A 24722-nucleotide genomic window follows, 5' to 3' on the forward strand; every position below is an offset into this window, starting at 1 on the left:
AGTCGCAAATTTGTGTTAAATATGTAAGAAAATTGTTTTAAAATCACCTGTGAATAGTAGAATATTTTGTTTGCCAACATATAAATGGAAACTCCCCATACGAAAATGAAAATTGTTGCTTTTTTTTTTGCGACCGAAAACATATAAACGAGTACGAAAATTGCGAGCGAATTTGTCCCATAACGACATCACTTCGTATTTTAAAAGCACCTGCGCACCTCCACCGACATTCAATCCCATTAGCGGAAACCTTTAAAGCTTTGCATCCCGTAATTCGATACCGGGTCAGAAGGTCTTAACTCACACCCACACGTACACCTGATATTAAAATTTACCTGAAATTAAAAGCTCACTTTCCACCGCAACGCGAACACGTCAAATTGTCTGACATACATTGTGAAATACCGTTCTCCATCGCTATCAGTATCGGTTTTGGTATTTATTACTGTGCATAGTACTCTTCATACATAATTCAATAGTGAAAAACAAAATGAAAGGGGAAAAAATGGCGGTATACCCCAGACATGGCTTCGTTTCCCGTGGGTCTGACAATGATGATTAGGGTCTGTACGGTGGGTTTGTTTAATTATTCAAAAGTGTTACCCGGATAGATTGGCTCACTCGTGTGTATATCGTTTTTCGTATCACTGAACCTCTATTATTTGCTTTTTCCAATTCGAATTTATGCAGTGTTCTTGAAAAACATATGAATGGATTTTTGTTTAAAATATTCCCAATTGTTTTTTTACTAAACAAGTTGTATGCACTTAAGGGTTTATATATATATATGTATGTATGTTGCAATCAAAGTGTATTTTCAGTTGTAATATATTCCAATTGGCGTTTTTGGTCATTCATATTCGAATGTAATTCAACTAGTTTATGATATCTCTATAAGTGCAAATATACTTTCAACAATGTGCGCCAGGTGTAATATAGCAGTTGAGTTTTGACAGCTCTGATGTTATTACGAATGCTTTATAATTCAATAATGCGTTAATATTTGCTAGATATTACGAATTATGGTAATGACTGCCATATTACGATAACTCTAAGAATGCGTTCAAAATAAAAATGTCTTTACAACTCAATTTACTAGTCGAATAACGTTTTCGCGAAGGCCTGTCCTCTCAATCTTACCTGGTACCAACTGATAGTTGAACTGTATTTTCAGTTGTTATATATTTTGACCAGTTGGAATATAATTCGCCATATGAATCAACTTACGTGGGTTAGACGGAATACATTCCAACTAGTCAAAATATATTACAAATAAAAAAGACGGTAGTTGGTACAAGGTTAGATGAAATATATTCCAACTAGTCAAAATATATTCAAACTGGAAGATACACTTCAGCTGTATCATTTAAAATATATCCATTATATTTCTCATTAATGTATAAATATTGCAATATTATTATTAATTATTTGACCTTTGTGTTCATTCATTGTGTGTATTTAAATTTATCCTGTAACCAGCAAAGCAACATTTTTTTGAAATATTTTCAGAAAAATAAAATAAAAACTAAAATTGTTCAAACTTCAGTGTAATTATAATTTCACTATAACGTATAAATTATAAGTTTATTAAATATTATAATGATGAAAAAAGGTTGATTTTTGTAAAGTAGCGATAATTTTACCCAAATTGATATAATTATGTAGGTATGTATGTATGTACATAAAAATTATACTACATATACATATATGTAGGTATGCAGTATAGTATTTTCGAATTCATAAAATTTCGTCATTATATTATCCTGTCATATTCTAAATGTTTTTAAAGGCTGTTACAAGAAATAATAAAATTTATATCATTTTTCAATAAACCAGTTCGAGAATATGATAAACAATTTTCGTCACGTAAATTAGAACGTGCACGAAAATATGCAAAATTATTCAAATATTAAATTTTAAAATATAAAACCTACTTTTTTAAAAGTAGGTTTTATATTTTATATACAATTTATGTATAAGTAATATTTAATATATCTACATATTTCATAGCAAATGCATTTATTAAGCACTAGTTGTTTTACCCGGCTTCACTCAGCATTTGTAAATATAAACAGCGTAAATATGGCGAATCTATTAGTAAATATTAATTTGTTTTTTTTATTAAATTTATTTGGATCGAAAAAAAAATTATCATAAAAATTTTGACTTTTTTACAAAATTCCCAACCAACAATACTTACATACAAAGTCTCTTTCGAAATTACATATACATATATTAGATTTTTGTGTAAAAACCTTTCATTAAATCGATCTTTTTTATCACAAGTATTTTCTAGAATTTTCCATTCAATATGTTCAAACATATACGTATATCCTTCGTAAGAAAATTCATTGAGAGCTCATTCGATAAGAGAAAATTGCGGAAATAGCATCAATTTCCCATCGATTCAAACATTCCGTCACGACTTAATTGGAAAACCGTATTTGAACGTTCCTTCTCACAAAATCTCCACACGAATCTTACGCCACACATTTCTAATTTTACTTTCATAATGTATACATATTAAATATTTATTTATGATAGTTGTATGTGTTTCAGGTTGACTTTACAACTTGACTGTTTAATCTCCAGGGCCAGAAGACCAGACGTCTCAAGAAAACAGTGCTTAAAACAGCGTGACCCAACAATAAAATGTGATAATATGCGTTCGTGAAAATCGTATACATATATACGGAAGTGTGAAATGTTTTAGACAGTACTCCCAGTGCGTCATAGTTGACCTCTTCGAGTAAAAATTGTGAACTTAATAAAAAAAAAAACATTATACTAATACTAACAATTGACTAACTCTCAAACCGCGGCCGCCCGAGTCGCGTTAATCTAATTAGACGCAAATTGTGCGCGCCGCCTCACAAAATAAGCCCTCCGGGAAAGACCATCAAAAATGGTGAGTATGCAAGCCAAAGTTTTGCAATGTGTGTGACGTGCCTAAGCTTTTGAGTTTAATATGTGTGTATAAAATTATCGCGCTACTGAGACGCTTAAGTACGGGAGCGAGTGCGCCGCTTTGTTTTAATTATTCCAATTAATACCAAACACATATTTATACATATTTCTAACGTATGGAATTTATAATTGAACGTATTCTTGATCCAATTCCACGTCGAACGTGGGCAGTTTCCTTTTTGGAAATTGGTTAAATTTGAGTTCAAAGTTGACGCTATAACTTAAGTAAAATATAATCATTGAAACTTCGCCTCTGACTAAAATTGGTCCAATTGAATTATTACCAAATTTGATTATTTTAACTTCCATATGATATTTAAACACTGATAAAGTTTTTCATTAAAATATATATTACTAATGGTTTTACCCGGCTTCAATCTGTATTTATTATTAAATTTATTTGAATCGAAAAAAATAAATGTTCAACTACAGCCAATCAGAAACGAATGGCTATTTTCATATATAATATGTACTAGTGGTTTTACCCGGCTTCGCTCGGTATTTGTAATATAAACCGCTTAAACATGACTTATCTTTTAGCAAATATTTTATTAAATTTATTTGAATAGCTTTATTTTATTTGAATATTCATTTGTTGTTTTTTTTATTAAATTGACTGTCACGAACAAACAAACATACAAATATAAAGTCTCTTTCGAAATTATATGTACATACATATATACCAGAATCCGGCGCCTGCGCTTTTGGAGCCTTCGGTGCCCCCCGGAGTCGGGGGCGAATTTATTTTAATCGAAAAGAAAATATATCGTCATAGTAACTTACCTGTTTATAAAGTTCCCAAAGACAGTTACAAATATATGTAAATACATACATATATAAATAGTCTCTTTCGAAATTATATAAAGGAATCGAAACTGAAATCGGAATTGGAATTGAAAAAGGAATCCGGAAACGGAACTGATAAAGGAATCCGGATCCGGAACTGAAAAAGGAATCCTGACCCGATACTGAAAAAGGAATTAGGAGCCGGAGCTGAAACAGGAATCTGGATCTGGAACTGAAATAGGAATCGAAATCAATATCGATATCGTCATCATAGAAAATTTGATTCTTTCGATAACGTCACGGATTCTACGAACCAAAACTTACATACAAAGTCTCTTTCAAAATTATATATTACAATAGATATGTACATATGTATAATCAGACTCATATCTAGAATAGTTTACGCCCGGGGGAAAACATGCTACTAACCTCCCCCCTTATATTATCTTTATTTTCACAATTTTCGAATTTGACTTTTAAATTATATATCAAAATTACCGTTTTCTTATTTAAAAATAACAAATGAAATTAAATTCAAAATAATAAAATCAATTAAAAGGAAAAAATTGCAATACTCGCAAATAGGCAAGGCGAATAGTATCCTCTTTTTTTTTCACTTGGGAGAACATTTCTCCCAAAATAAAATTAAGCACTTTATTTTACATAGTTTGGAATATTAAAAAACGGTGATTTGTCGCTCCCCTAAATTTTACGCCAGACATCATGTGTTCCTTCTGCTCCCCACCCACACCCCCGCGCCTCGACCCTGTATTTAATCTACTATTTTTTTGAATAAAAAAAAATCAGAAAAAAGTTAAAATTCTTAATTGCAAGAATATTATGTGGTTAAATACATAACACTTTTCTTATGTAATTGAAGGTACCATCGTATATATTTAATCTAGCTTTTGCTTGTCTGTATATATACATTGTACCTACATATATGTTTACTGTGCAAAACTAACGTTTCAAACGAAGGACCACCAAATTTGATATTTTATTCCATGGTACTCTAATGTAGACCTTAGACAGGTTTTGGAAGATTTTTTTTGTCTAGAAAATGTTCCATTTTGTCATTTTGCTTTGTCTAACCTTCACCCGTTTCTCTTCCCCCGATCAACGCAAAGCAATTTGGTGGTCTTAAATGGAAAACTGTAGATATACACAGCGGACAAATAAAGGAAGTAATATTTAACGATATTATTTAACAAATTAATATATTAATTTTTGCTTTATTTACATTGTACATACGTAGTAGCAATAGAAGAAATTTTGCGATCATGATAAAATTCAACCTCGAAATTTTGACTGATTTGAACTCAGAATCGATCACTGATCACATTTCCGTGGGTTTTTTCCTCTATTTTTAAATGTATGTATGTGTGGCTGTGTATTTTGGGGATAGTTTAATCACTGTTAATCTTATCAAACTGAAACAAAGTATCGGTTACTGAAATATTTATTTTCATCATCATCATCATCATCTACCGCATCACTGCTGGATGAAGGCCTCTCCAACATGCTTCCACTCGTCTCTGTTTTGCGCAACTCTCATCCATCTCACTCCACACATTTTCCTAATTGGAAAATTATTTTAATTATTCTAAGATATAATATTGCTGCGAAATACGAGTATTAATTTCCCATTTTATACGCGAAAGCATTACTCGCAAGAAAATATTATCATTTTATTTAATCAATTACTTAGTATTTTAGCGTATAGGTTTTCCTCGCTTTTTACCCCTTGCCGAAAATATCGCATTACCAATTAAAGTCACATCCCTTGTCACTTGATATTCAAACTATGGCACACACCTGCATGTTTATTGTGCTCGCATGAATTTTATCACCTCGTAAATTATATATTTATACAGTGAACGAAATTATCTTTCGTTTTTATAACGTCGTATAAACGAATTATTGCTGGGAATTTGGTAGTAGATTGGATAACGTTAGGCTCACGTTCGTAATACGTTATGCACACAAATAAATTTCGATTTACATTACACAGAACGCAATTTTGCCACGCCAAATTATCGCGTGGATCTTTCGAAACAATATTGAAACCATTCCACAATGTATGAATCATTTTTTGTACCCTTGCATATATTATACAATTATAATATTTGTATTATACACTTTATAATATTTTTGACAGTCATGTTCCTCGGTTCATCAGTTATCCTAATTCGGAACAACATCGGCGGGTATTTCCGCCGTGGTTTGGGTGCAAACTTATAGCTGATGTTCGTGCAAAATGGTTGTCTCATAGAAGATGGAAACGTAGCCAATCATTTTGTGACTATGAGAAATTCCGGACTCTTAGGAAGATCGTGAAACGTGGTGTGAGTGAGCGATATACTGTCTATCTTAATGAGATGGAGAGTGCTATTGCGGTTAATCCTAACCACTTTTTCAGATTTATTAAGAGTAAGCATATTTCACATGGTCTTGAGCATTCATTCTCATTTGGTAATAAACGTTTTGACGGTCCTGAGATCGCCAATGCTTTTGCTTCATTTTTTAGCTCTGTCTTTGACCAGAGAAAACCATCCCTTAATGCTAGTTTGGCTTCACAAATTGGTACTGAGGGTGTCGGTATAGACATTCCGCGGGTATCGCTGGGAGATGTTAGGATGGCTATTATGAAGCTGAAGGGGTCTGTTGGGCCTGACGGTGTGCCCCCTGACGTATTAAAGGTATGCTGTAATTCGCTTTTAGAGCCTCTTCAGTTTATTTTTAACCTTATTCTTGCTTCTGGTAATTATCCTGAAAAATGGAAATTATCTAGAGTCATTCCTATTCATAAGAGTGGCTCTAAAAATGAGGTTGAAAATTATAGACCTATTGCTATTATCTCGGCTATTCCCAAAATTTTTGACATCATCCTTCACCGTTTGATTCTTGCGCAGTTTAAAAGATTATTGTGTGATGAGCAACATGGTTTTACACCCTGTCGTTCCACTACCACTAATCTCGCCTGCTTCACACATTTGATCATGTCTAAAGTTGACGTTGGTCAGCAAGTTGATGTAGCCTACTTTGACTTTCGTAAAGCCTTTGATCAAGTCAATAATGACGCTCTTTTGATCAGGTTAGCTGAAGTGGGTTTTTCAACGCGTCTTCTTAAACTCTTTGCTTCTTATCTTAGTGATAGGAAGCAATTTGTTAGATATGGTCTTTATGAATCTCCTTCATTTTTTACTCGATCTGGTGTTACTCAGGGGTCCACTTTAGGTCCATTACTATTTACAATTCTTATTAATAACCTCCCTAGAGTTTTATGTAATGCATCATGTCTCTTGTTTGCTGACGACGTTAAATTATTTTTTGCTGTCAAGGATGAGAGGCAAGCCTCTCTCCTTCAAGCTGATATTAACGCTGTCTTGGAGTTCAGTTCTAGTTTAGGCCTTGAACTTAATTTAAACAAATGTGCAATTATGAGCTATGGACGTGCACATTCACTCTATTGTCACGGATATTCCATTAGATCCGTCTTGTTGAAGCGTGTGGAATCTATTGTCGATTTGGGTATCACTTTTGATCCTCAGCTCACCTTTCACAACCATATCAAAAAAGTCGCTGACGTTTCCTTTCGTCGACTTGGATTTGTTTTGAGATATGCAAGATTATTCTCCAATCCTTTGTCTTCTCGCTTGCTTTTCAATTCGCTTGTGAGAAGTAAGCTAGAGTATAATGCGATTGTGTGGAATCCGCATGAAGCAAATTACTCTCTGATGATTGAGAAAGTGCAAAAAGCATTTCTTCGTTTCCTATATAGGAAAGAATATGGGTATTACCCATATCTCTACCCCACTCCTTTCCTTTTGGGCATGCTTGGGTATAATTCCCTTGAACTTCGGAGAAACTTCTCATTAATTCGTTTCGTTCTCCTGCTCTTACGTGGTAATACGTCATGCCCGTTGTTGCTGGAGCAGTTGGGGCTTTATGTCCCTATTCACTATGTGCGTGGTAGACATCATCATTTGCTGGCTGTACCTCCTGCCCGCACAGTCCTTTTTCGAATGGCTCCTATTCCAAGAGCTATCCGACTTCTTAATGAAATCGTTGCTGCCGAGACTGAATGTGATATTTTCCACCTTAGTGAGCGTAAATTGTCGGAAATTACTCTAACCCATTTATCTGGTAGTCTGCGCTCATCATTGTTTTCATGATTGATTGTGATTTATGAGTGAAATTTTGATTAACTCTCTTCCATTTGGGCCTTACAGGGATGTTTTGTATTTGTAGTTGTTTCTTACATATTTATTGAAACTGGCTGTAGGTGCAAGGCATTCCTTATGCTATATTTTATTTGATATTTTTACTTTATCTGTTATTTTAAATGCTATTTTTTATGTATGTAGATGTATTTATGTTTATGTTTAATTGTTATTTTGTTTTTTTTCTTTTTTGTGTTATATTTTTTGACCATTGTGGCGCTTTAGGAATTCCTGTTATGCCACAATGGTCTGTTTAAAATAAATAAATAAATAAATATAATAATATATATACATATGTATTTATGTATACCCACATATGTACAATAGCTATTGTATGACAGGACATACTTTCACATATCTAATACAAGTATGTTTTATATTGTACATATTAGATAACACATACCAGGAAGGCATTACAGGCAACCCCAATGCGCCTTCCTGACCAATTACAAATATTGCAGCATTTTTCATTATATAAGTAACTGAATTACGAGACAGTGAAAAACTCGTAAATCAATGAGACATCTATCAAATCGTACACAAACTTATTTATTGCACATTAATCGAACATAAATTATTGGTGACATATTGTATATACATATACGAAGAATTTTGGCCAATTTTTACCGGGAACCGTTTCAACAATGAAATCAGAGAAAATTAGCAAACTCTGATAGGAAACGATCAACCTGGAGTCACAAATCTAGGTCTAACCAGCAGCATACTCTGAAAAATTCATTTTCACTCGAGGCCCGGCCCTGGGGTCGAACCCGGCACCTCACGACGCTAAGCAGAAGCTTAACAACCGAGCTATGCTGCTGGCATTATATACATATGTACATAAGTATATAGTGGTATGTGTGTGGAATAGATTTTAAATTATGAATATTGAAAATAATTTTGAGTTTTAAATGCTTTTTATTATTAATAAATTATGTTCACAATAATCCTATATTTATTATATATTAATAGCTACTGATCTACGTAACATTTTATTCACAATTTTTTTTGTTGGTTATTATAGTATGCATTGTCTAATTTTAATATACAGCGTAATAAGAAAAAAGCCCAAAATCCTATTTACAATTCTCTGAATATTGAAATAAAAAGCGCGTTTGCAAAAAAAGTCACATGTGCAATATTGTATGTAGTCTAAAATCGATTTATCACAACTTTTTTAACCAAAATTTATATTTACAGTTTTTTTTATCTCATAATGGTAACTAGTGGTAATACATATAATATGTGGGTGCTTATGTATTTTCTTCCCTCAAAAAAAGTCTTTATAAATATTTTCAATATGTATATAAGATATTCACAATCTTATATGTAATTTAGGGTTTCTGATTTTACGGACTATTTCAATTACCGGGATACAAGATGGAGCTCGGGATCGTTCCGGGATTCCAAGTATCCTGGGACACAATGATGTTCTAAAAGCGTCTTTTTCAACCGATTTTTTAAATTAAAATAAAATTTATTTATTAATTTACAAAATATTAAAAAAAAGTAAACAATATGTCTATGAACTGGAAAAGGTGTAATTATAAAATTAAAATAGCCTCTAAAGTATTCTAAATTACTTTTAGATTTGATACAAATATTTCCAGCAATTTTTTTAAGTCGAGGCTATTTTTATTCACCTAATTTTGTAGATTTTGTCTTTGATGATTCCTTATTTAATTCTTCATTCATCTTCAAATACACAATTGTGTAATCTTCATCAGAATGTGAAAGAATTTCTTCCATTGTGGCATTGTCAATACAATACGGATTCACTCGCCTTTAAATAACGTTTTGATTGAAATATTTTCCCGGGATTCGATATAAGAATTTCCGGGACACGGGACATCAAAAATTCCGTGAATTCCCGGGAATTCACGGAATTTTTCCCGGAGTTCTTTCCCAGGTCAAAAACGCTAATATCAATGGAAGTGAATAGTTAGTAATTTTAGGCCATCATTCAAAATTTATCTAAAGCCCCCACCCTCCCCCTTAACCTGATTTTTAAAAATGCAAGGTGAAATAATTCAAATTGCTAGTTGATACATATTTACGTATGTATTATTATAATAATTACATACTATTAGTACAATAATTCTAAAAAAAAAATTTACTTAGCTCACCGATTATAAAAATTCATCTTTCTCAATTTAAGGTTTGATAAATTTTATGATGAGTCTTATGGATATATTTCCAATTAAGCTATTTTTAATAATGGCGTTACGTAATTAATTACCCCACTTTAACCCAAATGTGTTTTTATGGTTTGCAATGATACTAACCCAAATAGTTGCTTGGATCTTTTCACTTTTCTGGTTCGTAAAATAAAGGTGAAGCAAAATAACATTATATACGTATAAGCGTATGACTCAAGTCATTTTTCTTACTTTCAATATTTCGACATTTTCGACAATATTAACTTATACATACATATATTGAGTGTACCAATTTATTTATATATAGTTTTGGACCCCCCTGTCAAGCTGGACTCTCATTCTTTGCTATATGTATATATACAAATTCCATTTCAATCTGCACGTATTAGTTTCATATAAATTTCAAATCAGCTCAAAAGAATTTGTAAAACAAGCCTTTATAAGATAAAAAAAAATACTTACGTCAAATGACTAACCAACTAATGGGTATAACTTTTGTTAAATATAAAAATAAACATCTTTAAAATTTCATTTTAAATATTTACAACGTGACATTATATGTATATACAGGTTTTTTTTTTTACTTTTAGTTTCATTGGATTGTTTACTATATAAAATTCTATAGACGTGTTTTGCAAAAGAATTTTTTTCTTTGAAACTTTATAAGTCTTCTTTTAGTATCACTCTCACCAGTTATAACAGTATTTCGTTACACGATTTCTGTATCGACTTCAAAAGCTACAAAGAACATTTAAAAAAAAGACACAAATCTTACATCAATCGTAATGCATCTTCAAAGAAACGGTTATGTATTGTCTTAATCTATGTATATCTCAACTCGCATTGTTTGCATTTCAAACATTTGGGATTTATTGTTCTTTCACACTACCTCATTCCATAAGCAATTAACGTCAATTAATTTTGCATTATCTCAATTTTATGGGACCTCCCCTGTGGACTTATTAAAGGCGCATTTATAAAGTGAAAGCCGGTTCAAAGTTCCGTGACAGGACTGAATTTTCATTTAAATGAAAATTGCCCGAGTAGTCGATTTTCTCTCCTCCCCCTTAACGATGAAAAGAGAAAATGTCGTCCTGAACCAGTTTATTAATAAGAAATTTAATTAAATTACATAATTAAGTGCATACATATATATTTATGTAAATTTTTACATTTTTTTGATAATTGTAGTCGCCCTCTCGACTTGAGGGGATACGTCAAGAATGTGGGTATAAAAAATTAATTGCTCGTCCGGAATTAAATTACACGGGTCACTTAAAAAAGAATCTGACGAGGCCAACACGCAACTTTATACGCGGGAGGTTTCAGACCATTTTTAATACATTACATTGAAAATAATATAGAGTAATATACATATATAGTTTATACTTACGAGGGCTTTTATTTAAATTTAGAATTTTTAATGTATTAAGCAAACCGAAAATAAAAATAAATATTTTTCATGTATAAATTTTGTATCAACCCTGAAATCATCTCCAAGATAAAACGTTTATCGACTCATCGATACGAGGGTGAAAAAGTTTTCAAAGTTACAAGTACTATGAAGTGTCGTGGAAACAAAAGCGCTTACCGACTTTGAGAGTTAAAGCCAAATAAATATAATATTACATAAGAATATGTTCATACAAATATCTATGTATTTATACTCGTACGTACATATATGTACATACTTATTATATATATTTAGTTGTTGTATATATTGTATTGTACGTGCATTTTTACGGGTCTACCTCACGGGACCGAAAGTGAAAAGGTCGACAAAGCAAATATCAGAAGGCAAAGATCGAAAATCGAAAGATCAAAAAAAGGGTGCATGGTAAACGGTACTATGTATATATAATATATATAAGTGGCATGCGGTGAAATTATCTCTCTTTTTGTCATACAGCCTTGTTTAATGTGCGCGCGCAGGATTCGGGAGGAAAAGCCTGTTCCTCTTGTTCCTGTTGTATCCTGCTCGCGCAAATTAAGTGAGGATGTACGACGGGGGGAAAGAGACTTTTACCGCACACCACTGATATATATATATATATATGTATATATGTACTAACCGTTTTTCATATGTATGCATGGTAAACGAACATTTTCGACCTTTTAACATTCAGTGCGGTGACAGTCACCCCATTTTAACATAAACACTTTTTTACAATAAATAAAAGTCTAAAAATAGTAAAGTTAATATATTGTACTGTACTCACCGCCGTTTTTGTATTTTATTTGTTTTTTTTCTGTTTTTCGTGAATATTCTATTTATTGGAAACTGATGAGATTTCGGATCGGATGCGCACCTTTATCCTTTTGCCGAATCCTTATTTTATCTAGTCGTAAACCGGATTTTTTTATTTTGTACCCAATGGTATCGATTTACTTTTTTCAATGTTCATACGTACATATATACATACGTATTTACAAAATACATTATATTGTATTTTATACATTCTAATGTATACATACATACATATATGCCTTCAAAAGTGTTTTTACGTTTTGAAATTAGTAAATGGAATAATATTTTGAATTAGTTTTTATCTTTATATGTATATACAGAGGTCAAGTTTTTAATGAATTTATTTGTAAAAAAGGCTTATTAATCTTTATACTTAACTCTAAATATATTTCAATAAAAAAATATCATGTATGTATGTAAATAACTAAGAACTATTAAGAAAAAATATTTTTAAACGTTTAAACGAAGAAATTCTCAAATTTTATGATTTCTTTTGAATGAATATGATTGAAATGAAACGAGCTTTTATTAAATACATACATACTTGAAATTTTTTTTTATCTTTAAAAATAAATTAATATATAGTACATGCTCGTTCTGATATTTCTCCTTAATTCATAGCAAAAATTCTAATTATCTGTACGTATGTATAGTGGTTGAAACAACAATTTCCAATTGGCATTAGATGTGTCATTTATAATAGGTACCTAGGTACTTGCGTTTCTTGCGTTACATTAAATTTAATTGCATTTTGTGCTATTTGATATTTAATCTGTTAAGAAATTACGCTTCCTTTCGTTGAACATGAGAAGAAAGTAATAAATAATGCGCAACTACAACTGTATATTTTATTTTCCCTTTCAGAGTTTGATGTCTATTATAAAATTCGGGTACGCCCTCGTGATTTTCACTCTCATCCTCATGTTATGGGCATCCCTGAGTCGAGCCAGAGAGGTAAGTTCGTGATTTATTCACACGTTGAATATTTTATTTCTCGTACTGACTCTACCTATTTACCCTTTCGCTAAATTTACAGTTCCACGTGGAGCCGGGGGCTAAACATCCCCCATGCTATTTCAACCCTTTGTGCAGTTGTTCCAAGACCAGTCCAGACCTGGGCATCGTTACCTGTCTGACCATACCTTTATTCAGGGTACCACCTGCAATAAATTCTTCCAAAGTCTTCATGTTGCATTTGGAAAATAATGGTTTGAGAGACTTGGAACCCTACTTCTTCAAGTCGACCGGTACGATATGCATATCATTAAAAATATTAATTGTACGCTATTTTTTTTTTGTTATTTACTATACTATTATTATTTTCAGGTCTATATAGATTGGCTATCAACAAAAACCCACTGGATGAAGTGCCAGAAGAAGCATTTTTAGGCCTTGAATGGTCGCTGAGGGAGCTTGAAATGCACGAAGATGGACTCATATCGGTGCCCAACAAAGCGTTAAGATATTTACAAAAACTAATATTGCTTGATTTGACGGGTATTTTATGTTCATATTCATATTCAGCAGACTTATAGTCTGTAATTATACAGATGTATAGTCAATTACTTCATTATTTTATTTATATGCATTTCAGGTAACGAAATAACATTAGTAACTGCTGAAAGTTGGAAAGGGTTAGAGAATTCGTTACAAACTCTAATTTTATCCGACAATTCAATCAGCCATCTTCCTTCAAATGCTTTTTCACTGCTTCCCAAATTGGTAACGCTCGATCTGAGAGGAAATCACTTGAGTCAAATTGACCCAAGCGTTTTCCGATATGGCATGGAAAGACTTACAAAGGTTACTCTCACAAATAACTCCAATTCATACACAACATATCTAGAGTAGTTTAGACTTCACTGATAAATTCCAGAATTAAATTTTTTCAAAAGGCTCATAAATGATAGTTTGGATATTATTTAATTGGTCACATTATTGAAGTGGAAATTAAGTTCCATAGTAGGATTTTTGATAATTCAAGCATCAAACTATATATGTATTTCACAATAATTGTGAATGTATATATGTACATATGGGGTCTACCCCACGGGATCGAATTAGAAATGCACGAAAAACCAAATATCGGAAGGCAAAGATCGAAAATCGAATGATCTAAAGTCAAAAATGTACTCACGTACATATTAATGTGCGCGCGCAGAATACGGGAGGAAAAGCCTGTTCCTCTTGTTCCTGTTGTATCCCGCTCGCGCAAATTAAGTAAGTATGTACGTGAGTATATACCGTTTACCATGCACCCTTTTTTTTGATCGTTCGACTTAAGATCTTTCGATTTTCGATCTTTGCCTTCCGATATTTGGTTTTTCGTGCATTTCTAATTCGATCCCGTGAGGTGCACCCGTACATATGTCATACTTTTAATCTTTATTATTACTTTAAAAATTGGTATTACATTCCTCCTTAACTTATGGCAACATATTATACCGTCATCATTTTGTACCATTTCGTAATGATGGATATAGTATTTATTTATTATTTAAAATTTTCAGCTAATTTTATCAGATAATCAATTGCCATTCATACCTTACGAAGAATTGGCACCGTTAAAGCAATTGAGACATCTAGATTTGGCAAAGAATCTTATATCTACAGTGCTACCGATGGTGAGCTTGCCGGGTATACGACTCTCTCTAGATGTTCTAAGGTATATAAATATATAATATAACAGTGTGTATATCCTAACTGAATATGCTTTCTTACATACATCGTATCGTAAAAAAAATCGTAATGATAAAAATGCTCCCACATATACATAGTTTACGATATTCTCTCTACCTAATTTATGAATTCAATGCCTCTTATGACTTACCTTTCTATCCTCTCCAGATAGCAATATGAAGCTTTTTGCTTTCAAACTTAAAATAATATTAATTACAGATTGGACTACAACCTAATTGAATCCTTGATGCCTACTTCCTTTCAATACTTCACGGAAGTCAATACGACGGTATTGGATGGAAATCCGATACGTTTCATCAGAGTATGGTCTTCAATAACCATTATCCATTATGATTAACAGTATCGATTACCAAGTATTATAAACGTATCAATATCTCCTCAGGAAGATGCATTTCGTCAGGCGAAAATTCGATCTCTGTCGTTGAAAGAATGTGGCTTGACAGAAATATCTCCAGTGGCTTTTCAAGGAATAGAAAACACTCTGCAATATCTGGATCTATCTGCAAATAACTTGACAGATCTTCCACGTACGATTTTCTATCAATTTGATTCTTTGAGATTTTTAAGTCTGAGAGAAAATGAGGTAAATATTCCTAATTTTCAATATACTATAATTACCTTTTAATTACAACACAGCTAAGTTACTGATATTTATTAGGTTCACAATACAGTTCCTTCTGAATCGTTGAGCGGTTTTAAATATGCTCTATATACTTTGGATGTCAGTGGGAGTAGAAATGGAATAACGAGCTTACAAGATCTAAGACGGTACCTATGAATATATGATTCATTTGAAACATTTTAGAATTTTCTCTAGAACTAGAGTTTGAAATATACGTCGTCTTAAGTGACAAGGATTAAGTATACCCTACTGATGAGACAGAAGATTTTTCAAAAATGTTTCAATCGAATTTGCAGAAATCTAACAAAATATGAAATAATCAATTTGAAATATGTATTAAAACTTATGTATAAACAATTCTACTTTATTCGTTGTTCCAGAATGCGTTCATTACGTTCACTCTCGCTGAGCAAACTTCCAAGGAAAACTCTGGTCTCGGATGATTTCCAGGAGTTTGGAGTTGACTTGGATGAGCTGAGGATTGTCGGAGGTTCGCTAGACACCATACAAGCACATGCTTTCAGATATTTAAGAACAATCAAACTGCTGGATCTGTCGGAGAATGAGATATCAAAGATTGACAAAGACGCTTTTGTTGAGGTATATTATTAATTTAAATTAATATATATATATTCAAATTTGTTGATTCACATTTAATAACTTTTTACCATAGCTTGGACATGGACTTACCACTTTTAAGATGTCCAATGGTTTAGCAGACTCTGTTAAAGATTTACCACATGATGCTCTGAGGCAACTATCATATTTACAACACCTCGATATTAGCAATAATAAAATTATCAACGTTCCCGATACTTCTTTTCATTTCTTAAATAATTTGAAGAGATTAGAACTTCAAGACAATCTTATAGAATATTTCCCCAAAGGAACTCTACAGGTTTTGTATACTTTTAATTTTACTCTATCAAAATAATCCATACATATTACACTGAACGCTATATTAACTATGTATTTGTACATTTATTTCTAATTCAAAAATTAACAACTGCTTTTTATTTTTAGGGTGATATTCACAGTGCTTTGGAAAGTGTCATTTTATCACTCAATCGTTTGAGATATATATCTCAGCACACATTTGTCGAGTTGCCTGCATTGAAAGAAGTGTGCTTAGAAGATAATCTGATTGAAAAATTAGAAAAAAGAGCTTTCATGAATTTGGATTTGTTGAAAAAAATTAGCTTGCGGGGTAATAGGTTGAGGAATATCACCGATGAAACATTCCAAAATCTTCCAGAACTTGAAATGTAAGTTTCAATGTATTTATTTATTGAAAAATCAACAGGCCTCAGATGTAGAAATTCATAAAAATAAAGAATAAATATAACAAAATAGCATCTGAGCCCAATTATAGATTTTTACAAAATACATAATATTTATAGGTATGTATTATGTTAACATAATGCAAATCAATTAAAATTATATCTCCGTCTGAAACTTTTTCTTTATGAAGCTTATCATCATTGAATATTAATTTTATTAATTTTGTAAAGCTTCTTAACAGTATATTTAACATTTTTTAAGGTTGGATTTATCTTACAATCGCTTGAAGACATTTGATTTTTCAATGTTTGATCAAGTAGGAACATTGGGATCTCTAATCGTCAATGCATCCCATAACAGAATAAATCACCTCGCCGACACAATCATAACATCGTATGGAGTTAACAGAGATATAGGTAAATTAATTAAAATGGTAAATTAATTAAATTAAGTCGTACATTAGTTTCATTCACAAGCACGTATATTGACATATATTATTTTTTAAATATTTTTTTCACATATCCTTATCACACCTATTTCATGCATGCTATTTTTGTCTTTTTTTTTACATACCTCTTTTATGTCTTCATAAAATCATAGAACTCGAATTCGAGGATGAATTCACATTAGAAGAAGGTGATTTTTATTATTTTCATCCTATTATTAACAATATGATGCTAATATTTATGTATGAACTGTGATTATTGAATTGATTGATTTTTAGGGATCGGAATAGGAAACCGTCATTTTAACATAAAGTCTCTAGATTTGTCGCATAACAATATATCATACATAAGTCGATCGTACTTCAGGTATTTACATTGAATAATAGTTTATAGGAAATGAAGTGCTTATTATAAAAATTATTGTTCAACGTGTGACATTTTACAGATCCGCTGAAATATCAATCACCCATATGTTTTTGTCACACAACAAATTACAAAATATAACTCAAGACGTATTCGGAAATATGCCACATTTGCAAATGCTAGATTTATCTTTTAATCGTATCATAGAAATGGAATTTGACAGTTTTAAAAATACTAAAAGATTACAGGTCGATATCTTTAAATAATTTATCATATTTATTTAAGTTTACTTTTGTACTTTCACATAAAATGTCTTTTACAGATGCTCTATTTGTCTCACAATATGCTATACGACTTGCCATCAGAAATCTTCCGTTCGTTACAATCTCTCAGAGTAGTTGATCTCTCCGACAACGATCTGAAAATTTTACCAGACAATTTATTTTCTGAGGATCGATTAGAACGGTGATGCATATTTATTTAGTTTGGTTTATATGTATGTATACTGAAAATAAAATAATTAGATTTTTTATTGCAGTTTAAATCTCGAAAACAATGATCTTTCACGTATACCGACGAATTGCTTCTCAGCAGCTGCTGCAAATTCTCTAGCTGAGATGGATCTAAGCGGAAATTCAATTCCTGCTATAGGAAACAGCGATCTCTTGCAAAAATTCAGGGTATGATTCTATAATGTATATAATGTTTTTGTGGTGTAATGGATTTTTATCGTAAACAAACATAAAATAATCTGAGCTAATATGTCCATCGACATTTATTTGTATGCTATTGAATTGTTTGTTAATTGTTTTAGTTTGTTAATATTAATGCAAGAAAATGTAAGGATTCTTAACTTGAAATTCATTTTAATCATCGTATTTAACAATCTTTAGGTAATTTTATCGACTTATTCTACGCAACTGTAGGCTAACATTTCATGCTATTGTTACCATATTGAGACTGTTATTATTTTCATTCATACATATTTAGATTAAAATTAATTTCATTTGATTCATTCACTAATGGAAGAGGCTAAGAATCCTTACTGTGGTATTTAGTAGTTGAAATATTTAATTAAGATCGCGTAACAATATGAATTTATACCATATGCTTTTTATTCGCACTCTTTATGGAACTCCAATTCGATTTCAATCTTCGAGTAAGTATTTAGACAGTACATATTCTTACTAAAATTTGATTAATTAACACATCGAATTCAATCGTAACAAATCAATTGAAATATCACTAGTGGTATGACTACGAAAACTACGATTACGAATGGGAACAGCGTCCAAGCAACTGGCCAAAACCGGAAAGCGAGTATCAAGATTTCACTTTTCACAGCGTGAAAAACCAGAATTGGAAACAGAAACCGGAAAAACTCAAAAATCAACCGCGACCTGAAATATTTTTCAAGGTCTGTGTGGAATAAGAGCAAATTCGCATGATGGAATGAACATAAAAATATTTTAAATATGCATGAAAGTATTAAAAAAAAATGCACGAATTCATTTATCTGTACGTACATATTATTTTCTTTTTAATGCTTTGCATTGTATTTTATTAATTTTGCCACCGACTAAGCTATACGTGTATACATATTATGCTTTAATTCTCTCTGCTTAATATTATTGTACCTATAGAAAGCTCTCTTAGCTAAGAGATGGAGATCGGGGTGAGAGGCTACAAACTAAACATAAAATATTATCTAAACTAACCTTAAAGGGAAAACAGAAGTTTTAATTGGTGATTTGAACTATTTTCCATTTGAGACATTTAGAAAAAAAAATTAAGTTAGCTTCGGTTAAATTGTTATGATAAAAAATTTTCTTGTTTATTTTGCAGCCGGATTTCCAATCTCCACCAATATTTTTTTATCTAATTTATCTCGCCTTGAAATCTTAATGAAAAGTTGAGATTTTAATCAAAATTTGTTCTGAATTTTAGTCATTGTCGTGGTTGGATCTTTCAAACAATAAATTGGTACGAGTCGATGGAGGATCTCTGGGAAGTCTTCCACGTCTTTCTTGGCTAGATTTGAGCCACAATGGACCACTAGCTTTCGGTAGAGGTGACAGAACTTTCCAAGGCCTTGAAAATAGACTCACTCACCTCAGCCTGAAAAACATAAGTTTGACTGTGGTAAGTTGATATTTTATTTAAATTAAGTATCACTATGTACAGTAGGGCAGTCTTTTTCACGAAAATATACAGTTATTTGATGTCCAAGCGTTTGAGACAGATGATATACGTATTTACATTTATAATACTACTAAATGTATTTCAATTATAACGATTTATTGTTCTTCAAACATAATGTTAAAGTGAAATAACATATAATGTCGTTTAAGTGAATATATCTAGCATGTACATGTAAAATTTAAAATGCATCCTGCTATTTATATTTAAGATTAAATATAATAATTTTTGATTTTTAAATGCTTTTTATTATTACGACATTATGTTCACAATACATCTTATATCTATTTTAATAGCTACTGATCTACTGATCATTTTCTTTTTTTCAATTTTATTTTATTTGGTTAGTAATCATAGTATTATATTATTCTAATGTTAATGTACAGCATAATAGGAAAAAGAGTTCAAAAACCTATTTACAATTCTTTAAATATAATATATGTATGTAGCTATGTACCACTCCTCGGAAATCAATGCGTTTTGTAATATGATGATCGAGGCCTTGTAAATTAAAAAACTAATACCATGCAATAATAATAACAATATGTATATATTTACAGTTGTCTGTTTATTTATGTCTTTGTAACAGTACTAGTAAATTTAAAGAAAATCAAATTTTATCAAATTTTGGACAGTATTCATATTTTCAGGCTAAAATAAAATTTTATGGATAATTATCAGTATACATATTTACATAAATAATCTTATCAGTTCCTTTGTTTTTCTTTTTTTATTGCATAAATGTGTGATGTTGTATTATAATTGAAACACAGTGAAAACTGCTGGGATGTTTGTAGCTGTCGAAAATACGGGGAGGTGATCATCCGTGGGTGTTTATATGCTACGAGGTAGGCAACGGAAACATTCCTAGTAGTCGACAGAATCATATTGATGTATCTACTACTATCGATTATACCTTTTAGATCAGAATTCGCCACGAATGCCTTGGTAGTGATAATGCAGGTGAGCGTTCCGATGTAATGTCATATCTTCCGGTGGAAAAGGTGGTCCCAAACATTTTGTATATACACAGTTGTTTAAGGGCATTCGTGACGAACGTTATACATAGAATCGTGACTGTATGTATGTAATTCCAAATAGACTGCATTGTCGAACCCGATTGAGCCGTTGTCATGGATTTTCATCTGGTCAAATTCATTTTGTTACATAATCATGCATTTTATACTTGATTCCCCTTTTATTATAGTATAAAGAAATGCATTCATGAAACATTTTAAACAATTGAACTTTCCTTTTGTAATCATTTTTTATTATGTCAAACTTTTACCTAATCAACTGATACAATTCGGAAAGCTCTCATCTCTTAAACACATTAAACATGTAAATATTTACCCAGAATTGGCAAACTTTATTTATATAAGCAATAAAATAAGGCTTTAAACATCGTGTTTTAAATTGTGGAAAAATGAAAAGCAATGAATTCGTTCTCACTTGGTAAAACAATGGAGCGTTCAGAAATGTGTTGGTGGTTTTGGGATAAAATATAATCATTACTTATATATATTCAATGATTTTAATGCAGGTACCATCATTACCACTACCTTTACTTAGAAGCTTGGACTTGTCGAATAATAATTTACCATCGGTGCCACCTGATACGGCAACAAATTTGACCCAATTGAGATATCTCGACCTGTCAAACAACGATTTGACGACAGTTCCAGTGGTAAATTTTACTTCACAATGTTGCTGTCGATATTGCATTACAATCAAGGATTTTATATATAATAAATATTTCAGGTTACCCATTCACTGCCTCATCTCAGATGGATATCATTAGCTGGTAACCCCATCACTAGTCTTACAAATAAAAGTTTACTTGGCTTGGCTGATCGATTGGAGCATTTAGACATATCGGGACTACGTATGAATGTTTTTGAAGTAATATTTCCATCAAATTTCATATTTATGATTTATATTATACTTAGAATGCATTATTTAACATTACATTTATTGCATTCTAGATGGGAGCTTTGGCTAAAATGCAAGCACTTCGCTCTCTCACCATAACAGCGTATACTAAAATAAGATATTTCAACTTGCCGAAGCTGTTGGCTTTCACAAATGGATTGAAAAATTTGTGGATCAAGGTATTTAAAATATTATATTATATTTGTATATACATATTACACTTACTAGACTACTAGAGAACCATCTATTCTAACGTAGCATATGCCCACTAAATCATTATATACTTGTATTTCTATTCCGTCGACTCCAGTATAATGCAAAACCATCTGGTAATATATTTTACTGAAGGATTTTAGCAAAGGGTAAAAATAGATTAATAAGAATAACCATTTTCTTTTTAAAAAATATCTTTATTCTTATAATTATATAAAACTATCGTTTACAGTCTTCATAAAAATAGAAATTGCTTTAAATTATGATTGCTTTATTTTAAGTAATATCAGTTTATCAATTAGGGCAATATATGTACATATATTTTTCAACTTTGTACCATATCTTATTTAAAATAACTTAACTTTTTTCATATTTTAATAGGTTAAAGACGACAAAACAAATCTAGGCATTGAGATGCTCGGTGAATTTCCAAGCAAGTTGAATAATATAACCCTGAGCGGAAACTCTTTGAATAACTTAGCGGATAATATTCTCACTGTAAGTATATAACTGATATATTATAATGAACATTTTATATTATAATTATTATTAAAATATTTTGTATGTATCATGAAGGGAGTCCACCATCCAAATCTGCGATTGGCCTTGAGGAATACAAGCGTTTCAATTATACAGCGTGCTATATTTTCAAGAGCTGGAAGAACGAAAAATATCACATTAGACCTTAAACATAATCGATTGGCCAGCATTGCTAACCCTTCCACTGGGGAATGGCCTGGAATACCTGGAAAATTATTCCTTCAAGGGATTTTCTTAGAAGATAATCCACTAGAATGCGATTGCGGTATTGGGTACGAAGTCTTACATATTTGTAATTTTTATCTACATATGTACTGAAACGCTTTAGTATATAAGATCTCATATTAAAATGAATTTTTCAACTTTATGCTTAACATGTCAATTAGTGTATTATTATTATTTATTTATTTTTTATTTATAATTCTTTTTATTATTACGAAATTATGTTCACAATAGATCTTATATCTATTTTAATAGCTACTGATCTACTGATCATTTTCTATTTTACAATTTTATTTTATTTGGTTAATAATCATAGTATTATATTATTATAATGTTAATGTACAGCATAATAGGAAAAAGAACTCAAAAACCTATTTACAAATCTTATAAATGCTCATAATACATCTAATACATAATATTAGTATTAGTGTATTATGAATTGTGTCTATTATATACATATATATTAAGCCCGTCAGATTATTTTATTTTAATTTTTCAATAGATGGATTGAAATATGGGAGAGGAAGAGACGCCAGTATTTATGCTCAGATACAATCATGGAATCGTGCATGACGAGCCACGATGATCTTCGTATTTCGAATTGTATAAATAAAGACAATCGTACATTGTTTGATGTGAGTTCATTTTATACTTAAAATCTAATATTTTATAAAGATGACTGTTTATTTGGTTTCTCTTACTTAGACTGTAAATGTATGTACTACATAAATTGCTGGAAAATATTCCATTTTTTACTTTCACAACACCAAGCATTGCCATCTAATATATAAAGATGACTGTTTGTTTATCTACAATGTAAATATGTATATAGATTTCAATCCAGAAACACTGAATGTTAAATTATAAATTGTCCAATTCACTGAATTATTATAAGTATGTGTTACAGGTGCTGAAAAATGACATAGAATGCGGATGGAACGGATCTACACGACTGATAATAATGAACGTGTTGTATTACTTGGCGCTCGCATTGGTAGTCGTACTATACCTATGAATGTTGCTATGGCTATTTGATATATATTCAGAATTCTACGACCTGTTGGCGTCAATATTCAACGTATGAAACGTTCCGCGAAAGAAAGACATACATACATAATTGTAAAAAAATCATATGGAAGTGCGCGAAGACGAAACGTCACGACGGAATGAAGTTTCTTGTGTTCTTAGGTCTTAATATTACACACAGCAATCAAATAATATCATTGTAAATGTAAAATAAAATGTAAATTGGAAATTTTGAAATGTTACATATTTCAACACATTACACACATACAAATTAGGTTTATGTACGGTATAAGCTAAGATTCGCATCAAACTAGCAGCTTGTGCCAATGTCTTATCCATTCCTTTGTACTTTGTATTTTTGAGTTTTTCAAATGCCTACTGTTCAACTATCACTTTAATGTAATTTAGAAAAAAAATCTGTGTCTTTTTTCATTTTGAATTAATGAAAATATTTTGAAACTAAACATGTCGTGGATTGTGCCAATTTTTATTATTTTATTTTTATTGTTTTGTCAAATAGCCATCATTTTAGTATTATTTATATATTACACACTATACATATGCGTGGTAATAACGATACCTACTTTATCCGAGGATTATATAGTAGAAATTTATATCGATAGATGTCACGAGTGATATGTGTGTTTAAAAAATATTAACATTCAAAAGTTTTGACTTAAGTTTAAATCATTTGGCATGTTAAAAATTATCTATTATATTATTATTATTACTATTGTGAAAGTGATCTCTATCCTATTTTGTGTAAATAATACGATTTAAGCAACGTTGAGAATC

General features: G+C 31.2%; 1 protein-coding gene across 1 annotated transcript; it reads left to right on the top strand.

Moving 5' to 3' along the window:
• Nucleotides 1–2797: 2797 nt before the first annotated feature.
• Nucleotides 2798–24159, top strand: chp (leucine rich repeat containing G protein-coupled receptor chaoptin). The gene is made up of 26 exons (XM_077430676.1): nucleotides 2798–2908; nucleotides 13248–13337; nucleotides 13420–13630; nucleotides 13710–13880; nucleotides 13978–14186; nucleotides 14894–15048; nucleotides 15282–15384; nucleotides 15466–15666; nucleotides 15742–15851; nucleotides 16086–16305; nucleotides 16379–16603; nucleotides 16729–16970; nucleotides 17248–17402; nucleotides 17587–17622; nucleotides 17711–17798; nucleotides 17878–18043; nucleotides 18118–18260; nucleotides 18334–18475; nucleotides 19743–19937; nucleotides 21538–21681; nucleotides 21756–21896; nucleotides 21980–22105; nucleotides 22521–22637; nucleotides 22716–22951; nucleotides 23404–23536; nucleotides 23809–24159. The coding sequence occupies exons 1-26, from the start codon at nucleotides 2906–2908 to the stop codon at nucleotides 23914–23916; spliced, it is 3870 nt and encodes a 1289-aa protein (XP_077286802.1). The 5' UTR covers nucleotides 2798–2905; the 3' UTR covers nucleotides 23917–24159.
• Nucleotides 24160–24722: the final 563 nt, after the last annotated feature.

This window comes from Arctopsyche grandis, chromosome 5, assembly GCF_051622035.1.
Source record: "Arctopsyche grandis isolate Sample6627 chromosome 5, ASM5162203v2, whole genome shotgun sequence".
NCBI lineage: Eukaryota > Metazoa > Arthropoda > Insecta > Trichoptera > Hydropsychidae > Arctopsyche > Arctopsyche grandis.